The 14580-nt window shown below is 35.7% G+C and overlaps 2 protein-coding genes across 3 annotated transcripts in view; both read right to left on the bottom strand.

Moving 5' to 3' along the window:
• LOC141900094 (unconventional myosin-XVIIIa-like) overlaps positions 1 to 14580 on the bottom strand; it is a 45599-nt gene that overhangs the window by 1412 nt on the left and 29607 nt on the right. Inside the window, exons 32-49 of one of the 2 annotated variants that reach the window (XM_074786826.1) lie at positions 14443 to 14570; positions 14146 to 14259; positions 13905 to 14021; positions 13705 to 13788; positions 13455 to 13592; positions 13176 to 13361; positions 12960 to 13093; positions 3901 to 3943; positions 3646 to 3753; positions 3480 to 3566; positions 3156 to 3394; positions 2964 to 3041; positions 2635 to 2712; positions 2304 to 2356; positions 2128 to 2190; positions 1482 to 1596; positions 585 to 669; positions 265 to 324 (exon numbers count right to left, since the gene is read on the bottom strand). In XM_074786826.1, the coding sequence (XP_074642927.1) occupies positions 265 to 324; positions 585 to 669; positions 1482 to 1596; positions 2128 to 2190; positions 2304 to 2356; positions 2635 to 2712; positions 2964 to 3041; positions 3156 to 3394; positions 3480 to 3566; positions 3646 to 3753; positions 3901 to 3943; positions 12960 to 13093; positions 13176 to 13361; positions 13455 to 13592; positions 13705 to 13788; positions 13905 to 14021; positions 14146 to 14259; positions 14443 to 14570 (1910 nt within the window). Of the gene's footprint in view, positions 1 to 264; positions 325 to 584; positions 670 to 1481; positions 1597 to 2127; positions 2191 to 2303; positions 2357 to 2634; positions 2713 to 2963; positions 3042 to 3155; positions 3395 to 3479; positions 3567 to 3645; positions 3754 to 3900; positions 3944 to 10406; positions 12439 to 12523; positions 12673 to 12959; positions 13094 to 13175; positions 13362 to 13454; positions 13593 to 13704; positions 13789 to 13904; positions 14022 to 14145; positions 14260 to 14442; positions 14571 to 14580 lie in introns of those variants that run through there. The other variant, XM_074786827.1, reaches the window with a different exon arrangement.
• LOC141900095 (uncharacterized) lies at positions 5500 to 10072 on the bottom strand. Its single transcript, XM_074786828.1, has 2 exons — positions 9994 to 10072; positions 5500 to 8454 (listed from the first exon to the last, which is right to left on the bottom strand). The coding sequence occupies exon 2, from the start codon at positions 8429 to 8431 to the stop codon at positions 6044 to 6046; it is 2388 nt and encodes a 795-aa protein (XP_074642929.1). The 5' UTR covers positions 8432 to 8454; positions 9994 to 10072; the 3' UTR covers positions 5500 to 6043.

Raw genomic sequence — 14580 nt, 5'->3', positions numbered from 1 at the left:
CATTGCAGTAGGTAGGTACAATATAGCATAGAATATTGATAAGCTGATGCTTATCCGTTGTCGTGTCGAAGGACGAAACTGTCAGAATGAATTCAATTCATATTAACCCAGATCCTAATGCATAAAATTGCGGATACATTCAATGCATTTGTTAACACAAAAACTAGTCAGGTTTTCAAACTTTGATGACATGGTTTTGAGAAATGGTTTTGTTATTTGAGCGTGGAGTCGATGCGATAGTAGGTCGGTGGGTACGTGACTTACTTGCAAGTCCTTATTGTATGTGCTTGGGATTCCTTTTACAGTCATCATCAATCCTGAACACTGCAAGTATACACACATATATTATATTATGAAGTATGAAATGAAGTACGATTCCTGAAGAACCAGGACGTTACTAGTATCCATTAAGTCATACGACAAACTCACTGAATCTATATCAAATTTCTGAATAAATTGATTGAAGGGTCAATATAAACTATTGGGTACTCACTCACATGAGCACAGATAATTGAAAAAGGAAAGCGATCTGCCTTCATTTAGTTTGGAAAATTTCACGAATGGCTGAATAAAAGAGAAATTACCATTCCGAACACTGTTCCACATTTTCCGCGAATCAGTTCAAGACTGTCAGCATTTTTTTTCTGTGGCATCAGACTACTTCCAGTGCTAGAAAGGTATGAAATGAACGTGTATTTTTGGAGTTCTCTGAAGTTTTAATTGAATCAGTGGCTGCCGGCAGATTACAGATTTACAGCTTTGTGTACGCATGATTAAATTTTGAAGTTACCCGACAAATACGACGTAGCTCTTAGACGATATTCAATCATGTTAGCTAGAAGCTATTCAATCATTTCAGCACAAATAAAAACTAATTTCAACACTAATAAGGGGAATCATATGAAGGAATTGAAAAGTAATTTTGACGGAAAAAAAACCGTCAGACAAAATGGGTAATTTCGTCAAATGTAGACCAGTTTTGAGTTTGTTGAGTTTGTAATCAAACGAGACAAGTTACAACTATGCAAGCTGAAGTAATGAGAAGAGATCCCACTTAGAATACGAAATGAAATGAGTCTGTAAACTCGACAACCCTGTCAACGATTTTTCACACATGCACATGACAAGATATTTGCAGCTATTATCCTTGACGTACATAAGTTGTTGCCAAAGAAACACTTAATCAGTTTTTTCTGCATTAAGAATTCTCGCAACTAGAAAATGCTATTGTATGGCTTTAATGTCAGAACAGAATCATCAAAGCCAGTCAAACCTGACATGCTTATAATAGATTATGATATTTCCAATTACTGTGAATGAAAATCAATTCAGTAACAGGATGCTGTGTGAATGAAAAATATTACATAAAAACACTAATATTTGGTTTTTATGGAAAAGGATAATTTCAAAGTGCATCCATTTTTCAATATCCGATACAAAAGAAATTCTCAAAGCGAGTATATGAAATGTGTGATAATAACCTGTAGGCATCTGACAGTGTGACGAAACCAAATTCCTTCGAGCAATACAGTATTAAATCTTCAGAAAATTTGCTCAGATTTACCGATAACAGCGAAGCCCAAAACAGGTATTCCACTATCAAATGAGAAGAAAAATCAATTAAATATCAGAAGCAGACATAAAACCAACACACCGATTTCAGAGGCAAAAATTACTTTGAGGTAGCACGGAATCAATCTATGAGACATGTCTGTCTTATGATCATAGAATAACGTCTGACTATTTTTGTAGCTATATTTCTTTCTTACATGCTGTTCTTCTATGTTGGCAAATGACAATGCCCCCAAGCAAAAACTTGCACCATCAAACAAGACCCACAGTGCAACCCAAACTGAATCTAATTTATTACTAGACATGATCTTGGCTATCTACCGAAGCTACTTCTCTTAGCCAATTATGATCCGTGAAGAATGACATCAGACACCAAGAAAGTATCAGCTCATAAATGATAACTCCAATTACTACCGAGGTACAGTTCTTTTCATAGAGTGAAAATGAGGGTAGTTTCAGATTGCAGTCAGTTTTTTTTGTGAAAGATACCCTGGTATACACTGTAGCAATGATTTTAGGGTTGATCACAGAATGTCATATAAGAGTTTTACATACGTGCATAATCCCGAGTGCTAACAGCATCTAAGCTGTTCCATGAAACCTCCGATAAAGACAACTCTTCAAGAAAAGAAATCTCATTCATTTTTAACACTCCACACAGGTATGAATAAACGTGAGACAAATTTTCATTAGACTGAAAGCGAACTCAAGGTTTTTGAGATATATGTTACCTTTCCGTAAAAATTCACGGTCGATATCAAATGGATTACCAGCGAGAGCACCGCTGAAAAAATAACATGTACATTGTACTGTAAAGCAAGGCCATAAATATATGATGAGTTAGTCTCATGGAAGAAGCAAAACTGTGAGATAATTTGGCAGATATGCATTTTGCACATAGACACAGATAGATTCTATTTGACAATCTTCTTCATTTACAAAATGAACTTTTGATGCAACATTCAACATCCTTTCATTTAACTGAAATATGACAATTCATGTAACAGTCTGCACCTGGCGGAACTATGGAAAACCCAATTAATTCAATATTCATCGATATACCTTCCTAAAGGCAAAACATCTGTTCTTTTATGAACTTCTTTCAAACGTTCTAAGTCTCGTTTCATCATGCAGGCATAACTGAAACGATAAAATGAATCATGTGAACCAGCAATAATTGAATTCCTTAACCTTGAAATAAGAGATCTGAAATAAGAGTGGGGAGGTATATGGTTTTTGATAATTCAAATCCTATCATATTTGAACCAACATGAAATTGCTTCTGCCGGGCCTGTTCTGGAAATGTGTTTGCAAAAATGTACAAGAAATATCATTCTTCAAACGACCCATGTTCCAACGCACATAAATGGATTACCCCAGTAGTGATTTACCTCAAAAGCCAGTGGCTCCATCGGATTGGCTGAGCTCTTTGAAGATGAGTGTATCCAGGCATTAAAATATCTATCTCTCTAAAAAGATGATAGATGTTATAACATTTCAACTATATACTCGGTATGGGATGCTGCACATTGTTTATATAGCTGCTTCAATATCTTAAAAATTATTTCTCTCGTAGGACTCACTTTTTGGCACGGCTCACGATGACTTTGATTAGGGAAAGCAAATATTTTTCAAGTATTTCCAAAGCTTCTTTCAACCAGAGTCGCGTGTCAGTAGCAACCTGATCATTACGACTACGGCCAGTGTGTAATTTTCCTGCAACTGGACCAATCATTTCTTTTAGCCTCCGTTCATTAGCTGTATGAATATCTTCATCAGTTGGTTGTATGACAAATTCTCCTTTACTCCATTCTTCAGCAACCTGTAAAAAAGATCCACACCTGATTTTCAATCCTGCCATCTAGCAGAATATGTGCGGTACCAATATTTCAGCTGTCCAAACTTACCATACATAATCCATCAAAGATCTTTTGCATTTCATCCTGGGTAACAAGTCCAGCTTTTTCCAGTGCTTTTACATACGCTTTGCTGCCCTAGATGAAATACGTGTTACCGGGTATTTTCATTTTTTCCGAGACATTTTATAAAGAATTTCTCAGGATATACTCTTACCTCAATATCTTGTTTCCACAATCGCTTGTCATAGTTAATTGAGACATTAAACGCTTGCATGATTGGATCAGTTTTTCCAGTGAATCGTCCTCCCCAAAGAGAATGAGCCTAAAAGCGTTTAAAGCATTCTTTCCAGATTCCGTTTTGAAGGAACGACAGACTGATCTTCATTTAACATGATATAAAACTGCATCATGGAGTTTCAAGTCAATCGCTTAAATATTTCATTATCATATTTAATTGATGTAAGATTACCTGTTTTCCATCATCTGCTATTGATTCCATGGTATTTAAAGATCTAAAACAGTAACAAACTTATCTCAAACTTCCAAGTAGAATTCATCTCACCTTTGACAAACACTTAATAGCGTTCCTGGTTAATCAGAATGATACTGATCTAGAAGAGATTTACAATGCCGAAAACAATGTGTTAACAAATTCATGAGTGAGTGCGAAAAGAAAGTAGCTTTCTTAAAATTGGAACAACGCCATGAACCAGAACACCACCTACATATTTACATCCAGATGATAATATAATGAAGTGCAGTCAACAGTAACAGTGCAATGTCTGATACAATAACCTTTGCTATAATCCTATCAAAAAATCACCTTAAACATAACAGAACATACAACACAGAACAACTGCAAGTGCCAGCTGCCACCAGTGTTATAGTAAAATATCTACCCTGTCGCAGTAACTTTGGTGCGCACGAGCACACTGCAATTCAGTCCATTGTATATATGCCAGTACAGCAAAAGTAAAATACAGTACATGTACAATCAAAAAGGCTTCATGGCACATCTGGTGTAGCAATAAAACACTTCTATTTGTTGATTTCATCAATTTTGAATTAATTGGATTTCAATACGCATTTCTCCTCATTGAGACTTCTTGTGGAGTCACGATGGATCTCAGTTTCTGTTCTGATCGGATTAGCACATTGTGTATTCCTCCTTCGTAACAAATACCAATGGATCAGGATCCGGTACAATTAACATAAGCTATGATCATGTACAGCAAAACTGGAGACATGAAAGCCACTACCATCAGAATAACACAAAATGCTGAACATATGCAATGAAATGAGCATAAATCCTCCATTTTGATACTTCCTTTTCTAAATTGTTCTAGTTGACACTATCATTGTCTAGACAATCCTCAAGAGCAAACCATGTTAAGCTGCTGTCTGAGGTTTCCCACAAAACTTAAGAAATGAAGAAAAAATTTGTAAGTTTCTGCGTGTACAGATAACACACATCGGCTTTACTTGAATCATATAAGATTCTATTTCCGTCAGAAAACAAGTGCACAGTATTCTAATAGTAAACTGCTGCCTGAGCAGAAGACCGAGAATGTTTGTTTGTGGGTAAATTCTTCAATTATAATTCAATCGACGATAATACTAACAGTTATATACAATAGGCCTATGTACCAGCTACAGAAGAAACATTTAAACTAAAGCCTGTGGTGTGAATTCAATGTATTTTGATAAAAAAAATTGTCCAATTCATAAAATTATTCTTTTTGGCCAATTTTAGATACTACTAAATTAATATGCCGATCCAGTTCGACATTCATAAAATAGATTAGATCCCATCAATATCGGTTGAGTTTTGATTCTTGTTTATAGTGAACTACAAAACCCGGGTCATCAATCTAAAGGTTTTAAATTTTTCCATACAGCAGAAATCCAAATCTGTGGAAACCTGTGGTTTAATTACCGGTAATAGTCTGTAGTGTATTTTCTCATGCAGTCAACAAACACACCACAACAAGAATTTTTACTTAAATGATATTCATTTATTATTCTCATAATAAAATTTTACCAAAAATATTACAAAAAGCAACAAGGATAATGTTTTAGTAGCACATTCGGTTGACATTTACAAGAAATACATAAACCAATACAATATGTAAAGTCAGGCACTACTGATGTTTTTCCTTCAAGGAACACCGGGAATTTACTTTCCATTTATGTCATTTTAACATTATCGGTACCGGTAATATTCATTTGCTTATGCATAGACAGACTTATACATATATCAGTATTCATAACAGTTGCACTGCATTTCAATTCAAATACAGATAATTCAGCACAAAAAATAGCTTTTTACAAGACATGTACATTTTCTGATTGATTTTATGATGAAATCCTCCTATCAACATGATTATTTTCTCTGCAAGTGTAAATGCAGCTGGATAGCACATAATGATTAGCACATGAGTGATAAAAACTGACAATGCAGTTAAAACAGTTCATTTCCGATAACTGGAATACCCTAGAGCCAAAAACTTTAAACCAGACCTATAGCACTGGCTTGAATTTGGTCCCATTATAAACTGATACATGAATTATGTATTACAGCTATCTGATACAATTCAGAAACTAACCTTATTTTATGGTTCAATATTCAACAAATATGATTGCAATGTTTTCGGCAATTCAAGTTTTTCAACATTTCCAACCAAATTTCTATTCAAAGCTTTATAGATAGCTACTCTAGCACTCTGTTTCAGACTTCGCGGTTGTGATGACATTTTCTGCAACAAATCGACAAAGTTTGTGTTATTCAAACAGTCAAATCTTGCCTTCGCTGTATTCAGACATTGGTACATCGCCGAGTGATCCATCGAATTATAGAACAAATTCAACAACTGTTCCGCATAGCTTTCATTGAACACAACTGATATATCTTTGATTTGGTGCATATAGTGACTGACCGCTTGTGTTTTGTTGTGGCGAAGAAATATGGAGCTTTGAGAGTGGCAAATGGTTGGTTCGGAAGAGTAAGGCTCGATATCAGGATTAGCGCCATTCTGCAGCAGGGTTAAAACCCACTGGTGAATGTAAAGTAAGTCCGAGGGTTTTGTAATGTTATGGGTCAATTGCACAAACTCTACTAGCGCATTACCAATGCCTCCTTGTAAATAAGGTCTGCGACGATGGGTACTATAATTTGGATTCATACCATGCTTCAAAAGTAGTGCCAACAAATCACAAATAAAATTGGCATTTCGCATTTTAATTTCTTCAGTATAATCGGGACTAGAGTAGCACAGACAACCTTCGGCTAATGCGGTAACCAGGGTTACACACGTGCCACCATTGTTGCCGAGTATAAAGTTTGTTTGAGCACCATGTAAGCACAAAATATCGATCATCTTCAAAAACTGATGAGAGTGCACGCTCAATTGACTAGGTTCAATATTCAAAATGATTTGCAGGACGATTCGTAAAGGTGTTAAACCCGCTGGAGAAACACCGTTTACATCGATACCATATTCAAGAAATATTCTCATTGCCTTGATTATAACGTCTAAATCAAGGTGGTAATTTTGTTGAGTATTTTCATCATCGCGGACTCCTTGATGATTATGATCCTCACCATACACGCGATACATATCCCGGATACAGTTAAATAACGATTGCAGCATTTTCTGAAAAGCGGTCACTTTAGCTTTGTTCTTTATGTTTGGATTTAAGTTATGCTGCAACAGAAGTTCTAAGCAGCTTAAAACTTCGATTTGGTATTTATTTTGTAAATCGGCATTAACGCTGTCTTCATTCATGGTGCAAACGGCATATTTATCAAAACACTTTATATCCGTTGAACAAGTGCTGGTTACTGAATGGTTCACGTGCGAGACAACGTAGTGTAACGCTGTATTACCGTAGATATCGAGTTCGTTGACATCTCGTTCCAAACCGGTCCCGAGTAGCAACTTCGCGCAGTTCAAAAGTTCGAGTGGAGCGAAGTTCTTTCGAAACAGCACATGCAGCGCAGTCTCAGCCGAGTTGGTTTGAATTCGCGGATCGGCCGAGTGACGTAACAGAAACTGAATATACTTTTCCCCTTGAGTGGAAGCGAGATGAAGCGGCGTTAAACCATCAACGTTCTTACCATTAATGTCTAAGCTATTGTGCGAAACGAAGTAATTAAACAAGTTTGAGATGTAGCCCGAATTATAATTGCCCTCCTCGTTATCGGTATCCGGTATAGAACCTTTGGTCGAACTTTCGTCGTGGTGCACCAAAAACTGCATACATTCGAATGCGCCATGTCGACATGCCGCTTCGAATAATTGCTGATAGTGATAGGTGCCGGTGTGATACGGATCAGCTAACAGTAGCCTAACAATATCAACGTGGTCATTTTCGATTGCATAAGAAATGGGAAGCTCTGGATCGCTGTTTCCTAAACACTTCGGTGTTCTACGAAAGTAACTGACTAGCGGAACGCTGCCGCATACCGCCGGACTGTGATCACACGGGTAACAAACGGAAGACTTAATGTCCGGTTGAGCTCCATTTTCGAGCAAAAGCTCAACGATCTCGAGTTGACCGAGCTTGCACGCCAGATGCAGCGGAAATGAACAATCTCCGTGATCGCAGTTCCATCCTTTATCGAGGATAACCGGGATTAAATCGGTATCGGCAGCGATTATTGCTTTTTGTAACAAATTATATCCGGAATCGTCGGTGACAACCGACAGATCTTCGTCATTCGGTAATTTCTCAATAATTTTGATGAATTCGACGATTGAACACTGCAGATCATTGAAAACATTACAGAATAGTGTAGCCTCCGATGCTGGTTCCTCTAATGCAGACTTGGGTTCATAGCGCAATTGTTGAATCGTTTCCAAAATGGAGCATAATTTTTCAACTTTGTGCGTCGTGACTGAACTCGGTTGTTTCAGCGACCTCTTCTGTTGGAAAATAGGTACGAAACTTCTCGAATACTGGTAACCCTTGTATAAACGGCTGGCCATAAATGAAAGCATCGTAGCATTTCGAAAAAGATTAACTGAAAAACATAAAACGGAAAATTAAGAAATTGTCTTAATTTCAATAAGTACAAAATTTGAATGCATAGAAACCCTTACCTTGACTTAAACAAACACAGAAACAATCATCTGCTAGGTTGATATTCAATGATATGACTAAATAGTAGGTACACGCTAGACCAGAGATCGTTAATAACAAGATGTACTTTATAACCTGGACAGTATATTGTTATCAAATAGTGAGATAGCGGTACACTAGTTTTCAATGGTAAACACTTTGATACCGTCTCTGAACGATAGCTATCTTATTGTGATTGACATCAAGGCCTAACAGCAGTTTCCTAAAGTACATCAACAAAATCAAGCTTTTTACAAATGGAATCCCACTCCAGGACCTCATAGGCTATTAATCTAAAATGCCGCGAGAAGCATCATTATGTTTAGTATCAATTGTATTTGCCTCTATCAAGTATGAAAGTATAAGATCTGTAATACCAGGAAGATGTACATCTCTGGTAATACATATAGCGCAGGGGCTTGTCACAATTGATAATTAATAGTAGCACTATTATCTATCTGACTGTATATGTACTTGTAGGGAAAGTGCCAAGTGGTACCTGGTCACTGAACCTGGATCCATACTATAATAACTATCAACAAGTGATAGGCCTAAGTGCCTGTGAGATAACAGACTATCATCTCTCTCATTTTAAACTTCTGCAACTAACTATTTATAATTAGCTTAGCGCTTTGAGGCAGTTGGCCTTAACAGGACTCCACTTGCAGCAGTCTCTGGACCCTGGCTGGATAATTAGTAGAATTGACAGTTAATGAGCGGTTATCATTTCACTGTCTATCCACAAAATATCTTAAGATTTTTACCCAGTCCTGGCTTGAAAGTCTAAATCATCAGCCCAGACTAGTGCATTCAATTGTACTAATTAGATAGTTGCCTATCAAAATCCAAAACTGGCTATTTTGTCTGCATTTAAACTACAGCATCTCAAGTTGTAAACAACCAATTTTGATGAATAAACTACTACAGTTATCTTTTGCTTTTGTGCATTATATTGATGATGAAAAAAGATTTCGCTATATTGACTTTGACCATAGCACCTCCGAATAAATAAACTTATAAAGAAAAATGAACATCTGAGGTCTAAACAATAGATAATTCTTCAGAATCGGTTGGTGTTTTATCGTTAAGTCACAGAGATTTAAAAGAGTCAAGAATATCGAGCCTTTTAGTGGCGGTGGTGTAGCCTAACATCAAACGCTGCGGGTTCGGTCCCAAAGGTTCTTGGACGGTGAACCTAAGCTATGTTTTATAAGGGACACGGGGAAGAAAAAAATCTTGCATTGGCAGCAGATCTGCTATAGCAGTGCAACCAGGCAGAAAAGGCAGAAGCAAAAAGCAGAAAAGTCAACAGTCAAGATGACATGGTATGGTAGCCTAATAAATAGTATCATTCATTATAGCAAGCATTGAATTTACTACGCATCTACTATTCTAAAATCACGTCTAAAGAGCTAGATTATACTAGGGTTAATATACTTACTTAACAAACGAATGAGATGCACTCCAAATTAAACAGATATCGTTTGGGACAAGGTCAAAATTTCTAAATTTCTTATGCGAAAAATGGTGGAATCCTGTAAAAGCAAAATTGTAGTGATGTAGCTGTAGTAATTATTTTAACAGCAGTAATGACTTGTCAAATGACGGTCATACGTATCTACGTCTACGAGCAATCCGGTCATTTAATTTCACAATTGTCTATTTTCAGGCCCATCTGAATAAGCTTACCACCAACAATAAGCTTCAAGTGATAAAAATACCATTGAGCCTTCTAACTACTTCAGGGATTATTGATTTCAATCGTCTCATTAAAACTTTCCTTGGATCTAGCACATGAAAAACTATATTTGTGAACAGAGAATAAATAACGAAAAAAATTGCATTTAAGTTATAAATTGATTTTTTATTCTTCAGTTTTGCTGCATCATAATATCATTCATTTAGGCAAACACACAATACATTCTTGATAAGATCTTGGATTCGGAAGAATTATAATTCCTCCACTAGACTGCATTTTCTTCTAGGATATTGAACTTCACTTCGTATCTATTTAGCCTATTTATATGGTAAATTGAAAAAAAAAATAAAGTACCGGTAAGTATGAATTGAAATCAGCAGTTTCAATTAAATATAATTACAATGTACTGATTAGAAGTGCCGACCAATTCACCAAAGCACAGATTCTGTGCTTCAGACCTTGTCATATAAATAATTGGCTTGCTTACATTATTAAAATACCAGGTATCAATTTACTAGTATTCAAATAAACTTGAATTAAAACAGAGAAAGCTAAACTATGGATTCTGTCGAATAAGAAAGATACCCTTAACCTATCTTTATGAAACATTGTAAGAGGACATTTGTGTAGTAAAATCACATACTTTGGCACAATCATGCAATCAGGAGTGTACAGATTAAATGCATTGTAAGAAATTTACATAGTAAAAAAAGACCTGATGTTTTTGAGTAATGTAGCAGCTAATCTTACAAAAGCGACTTCAGTAGAGAATGCACAAGTTTGATAGTTTAGGACAGACTTATCTAGGTCTTAAAATAATATTCATAAGCAAGTGAGAGTTCTCTTGAAGTTGGATATAGTTCGCTTCGAAAATGCAACCTATAGCCTACAAGTACCCTAAAGTATTTTAATTTATAACAAAATGAGCCGATAATGGTCCCTAAATGAAATGATCTGTAATGAATAACTACAAATTATCCTCAGCATAACCTAGGTTGAATTATAACAACAGAAATTAACTTCTCTTCACGTTTCATAATCAAATTATGTGAGAGAAATTACAAAACAAAGGCACAATTTTAAAGACTAAGTGCTGTCATGTTTTCATATATTTGGAATGCTTAAAAACTTCAAGCAAATACTTGCTACAAAACTCTGTATTCAGAAATAAGTTGTTCCACAAACCTGAAGAAACATGGATTAAGCTAGCGGAACTTCCATCATATTCTCCCTAACCTACCTAGAGTTGTTGGATGGAATCGATATTTTGATAGAAAACCCTGTTCAACAACATCCACATTCTCAAAATAATGAAAACATACTCTGATTGATTGTAATTGTATCTATCACATTGGTTTGTTTGCTGATGTTCCAACGTATGAAAAAACACATTCATCCGGTCATTTCAAGCATTCATTCAGAACCGAGACCTGATATACATCAATGGAAGTCCTGCATCACTGACTTGCGTTCTAAACAAGTATGAATTGCCGTACCCCTTTTACACGTTTACTTTCAAAATTTCATCATTACAAGCTACCCGGTACTTGAATATACGAAAATACTTAGACTATCTGGAAGCTCCGAGATATAAAGCCTACATTAAAAGCGTACTTTCAAAAATCACGGAAAATTTACAGAATTCTATTAACATTTCATGCTCGATTCATATAAATCATCATAAACATTGAACAACAGCAAATTCATCTGTTTAATGAGGTGAAGGTTCTGAGGAAGCTTTACAACACATTTTCTTTCAAAACATCCTAGTGGTATTTATGAGATGAAATCAATGATTTGATGTCCATCATGGTGGGTGCGTCTACCACTTATATATTATCACTGCGAAGGCTTTCCTTTAAAGCTTCTGCACTTTGATTAGCTATGGTAGCAATCAATGCACTAGAGTTGAAGACAGAGCCAATATTTCATTCGTGAATCAACAAATCATTGACACACACTATAATTACATCATACACTTGGATAAAAGCTGATGAATATCATCGCGTTTAATACACAAGTAATCAATCACAGTTATTTGGTTCGGGTCCCATTAAAACGACAGAAAGCGTACACGCAAATGGGAATCATCAGTTGATTATTAAGCACCAACATGTAATTGTTCTCAACGCTGTCATTTGTGATTATCGTCATCGTTCGTGTACCTTCGTTTCAGCTAGCTTACGCCTAGAAAAAATATTTTCATAATGTTTATGTTATTCATATAGGATAAAAAAGACTTTTCCAAAATGAAGCACAACTAACTGCTTACTAGCGTCGTCCATTTGTAGACTAGAATCCATGCTTGATTTTGTTAAACTCGACAACGATGCCCTGTGGTTCGTGATATTATCGTCATCATCATCATCATCATCTTCTTCATCAGTTTCATCCTCTTCATCTGTATATTCTCCCAAATCACTGAAGAATATATGTTTTTTAAATGAAGTTACTAAACTTAAATCACAAATATAGATCCCTTCGATATTATGTCTGAAAACCTACTTGTACTGTCTGATATTATATTATCTGATATCGGTGTATTACATGTATATTATATTCCTTTGTACGTGGATATATCCACCATAAGAGTTTATATGACTTTGGTGATGAATAAATGAAATATAAAAAACTTTAACTTTTCAAAGATTGCTATAATTGGCAGGAATCATCAATGGAGCGTGATTGACCAGAAAATATTTGTTTACCTATCGGAACCTTCTAAATCTGAATCCATATCCTCCTCAAGTGCAGCTTGTAAATCTGCTATTCGTCTAAATGCCAATTTCAAATCAGTTTGAGCATGATCGTAATCAGCCTCTAGTGATTCCGCTTTCACTTCCTGTAATAGAATTTAATGAATGCTGAATATTCACGGATTATTAAATATCACACAATAGGATATAATTGGATATCATGTCTACCAGGTCATGTTTGCGTTGATTAGTCTCGGCCTCTTTTCCTCGGATCTCTCCAAGTTCCTCTTGAGCGTCGCGCAGTTGTCTTTGTAGCCGCCGATTAATTTCTTGTTGTCGTTCGTCTTTACTAACTAGATCATCTTTTTGTGTAGTAAGATTATCAATTGTTTCCTTTGTTCTTTCAATTTGCATCTAAAAACATAGCTCAACATGATCAATCAACCCCTATATGTTAAGAACATTTTTCAATATGAGAATTTAATTACTTTTCACGAAGTTACTTACTTCTAACCTATGTCTAGTTGTCCTTTCTAGTTCAAGTTTTGACTCCGACTCACGATGTTTAGCCTCTAGTATTGCCACAGCCTGCTTGTCGACATGATCTACTTCTAAATATTGCACTCGTGTAGAAACTTGTGCAAGCTGCCAATAGATAAACACAAAACAATAATTAATTTTTAGAAAAACCTAACAAAAGACCAATAACATAGAAATTTAGTGCAAATAAAGCTTTTATATAATAATCAATGATTACCTGTTCTTTTAGAGTCTCTAATTCACTATTTAGTTCTCCTATTTGTTGTAGTTGGTCTGATATAGTAATTTGGTCCACTGATTGCTGTAAAACAAAGTTATTATCAATGTAATAGTTAAGGTGATTCAGTGATTCAGTTGGTGTTTATTTCTACCACCAGAAGGCAGCATTAGAAAGTCTCGGGATATTGGTCTACGAACTTGTTGCACTGCAGCTTTGTACTTCTTCATTAATTCCGCAAGTTCCTCGTCCAAATCGTCAATTTTATTTTGCAGTTCCATCCTTTCTCTAGATGCTATTAATAACTTACTTTCAATCTGTAAGACGATGATTACATGACATATCTTAGCATATTGTCAGGGACAAATTTACCAGATATTAATACTTCTTATTCATCAGCCATCAATATACTAGTATTTAGACATCTCTTACAACTCTTACCTCTTGTTTAGCTTTTGACTGGTCATTAAGTTGATGATTAAGGTCTTCAACCTCCATTTCAAGACCTTTTCGTGATTTTATAGCTGCTGCCTTTGCAAATTCTGCATCCTCAAGCTGTAAATGAACAAATATTTATTTCAAAACCATCGAAAAGTACTATTATCATTTGTATTCATTCATTAAGTATCTTCAAAATTAAAATGATTTTTGATAAAGCACTGCATGGAAAAGGATAGGTATACCGATAATCACGATATGACTCTAGTGTAATTAGATATACTGAAGATAAATCTCTACCTGATTTCGGAGCTGTTTGATGATATTACGATTAGCTGTAGGGTCTTTCTGTCTGTCTAACATTGTCTGTGCATCTTTGAGCAATGCCTTTGTTCGTTTTAAATCACGTCGCAGACTCCGTTCAGCCCCTAAATATAC

The sequence above is a fragment of the Tubulanus polymorphus genome, chromosome 2 (genome assembly GCF_964204645.1).
Source record: "Tubulanus polymorphus chromosome 2, tnTubPoly1.2, whole genome shotgun sequence".
In the NCBI taxonomy this organism is placed as follows: Eukaryota; Metazoa; Nemertea; class Palaeonemertea; order Tubulaniformes; family Tubulanidae; genus Tubulanus; species Tubulanus polymorphus.
This window is presented reverse-complemented; position numbering and strand designations above follow the sequence as displayed.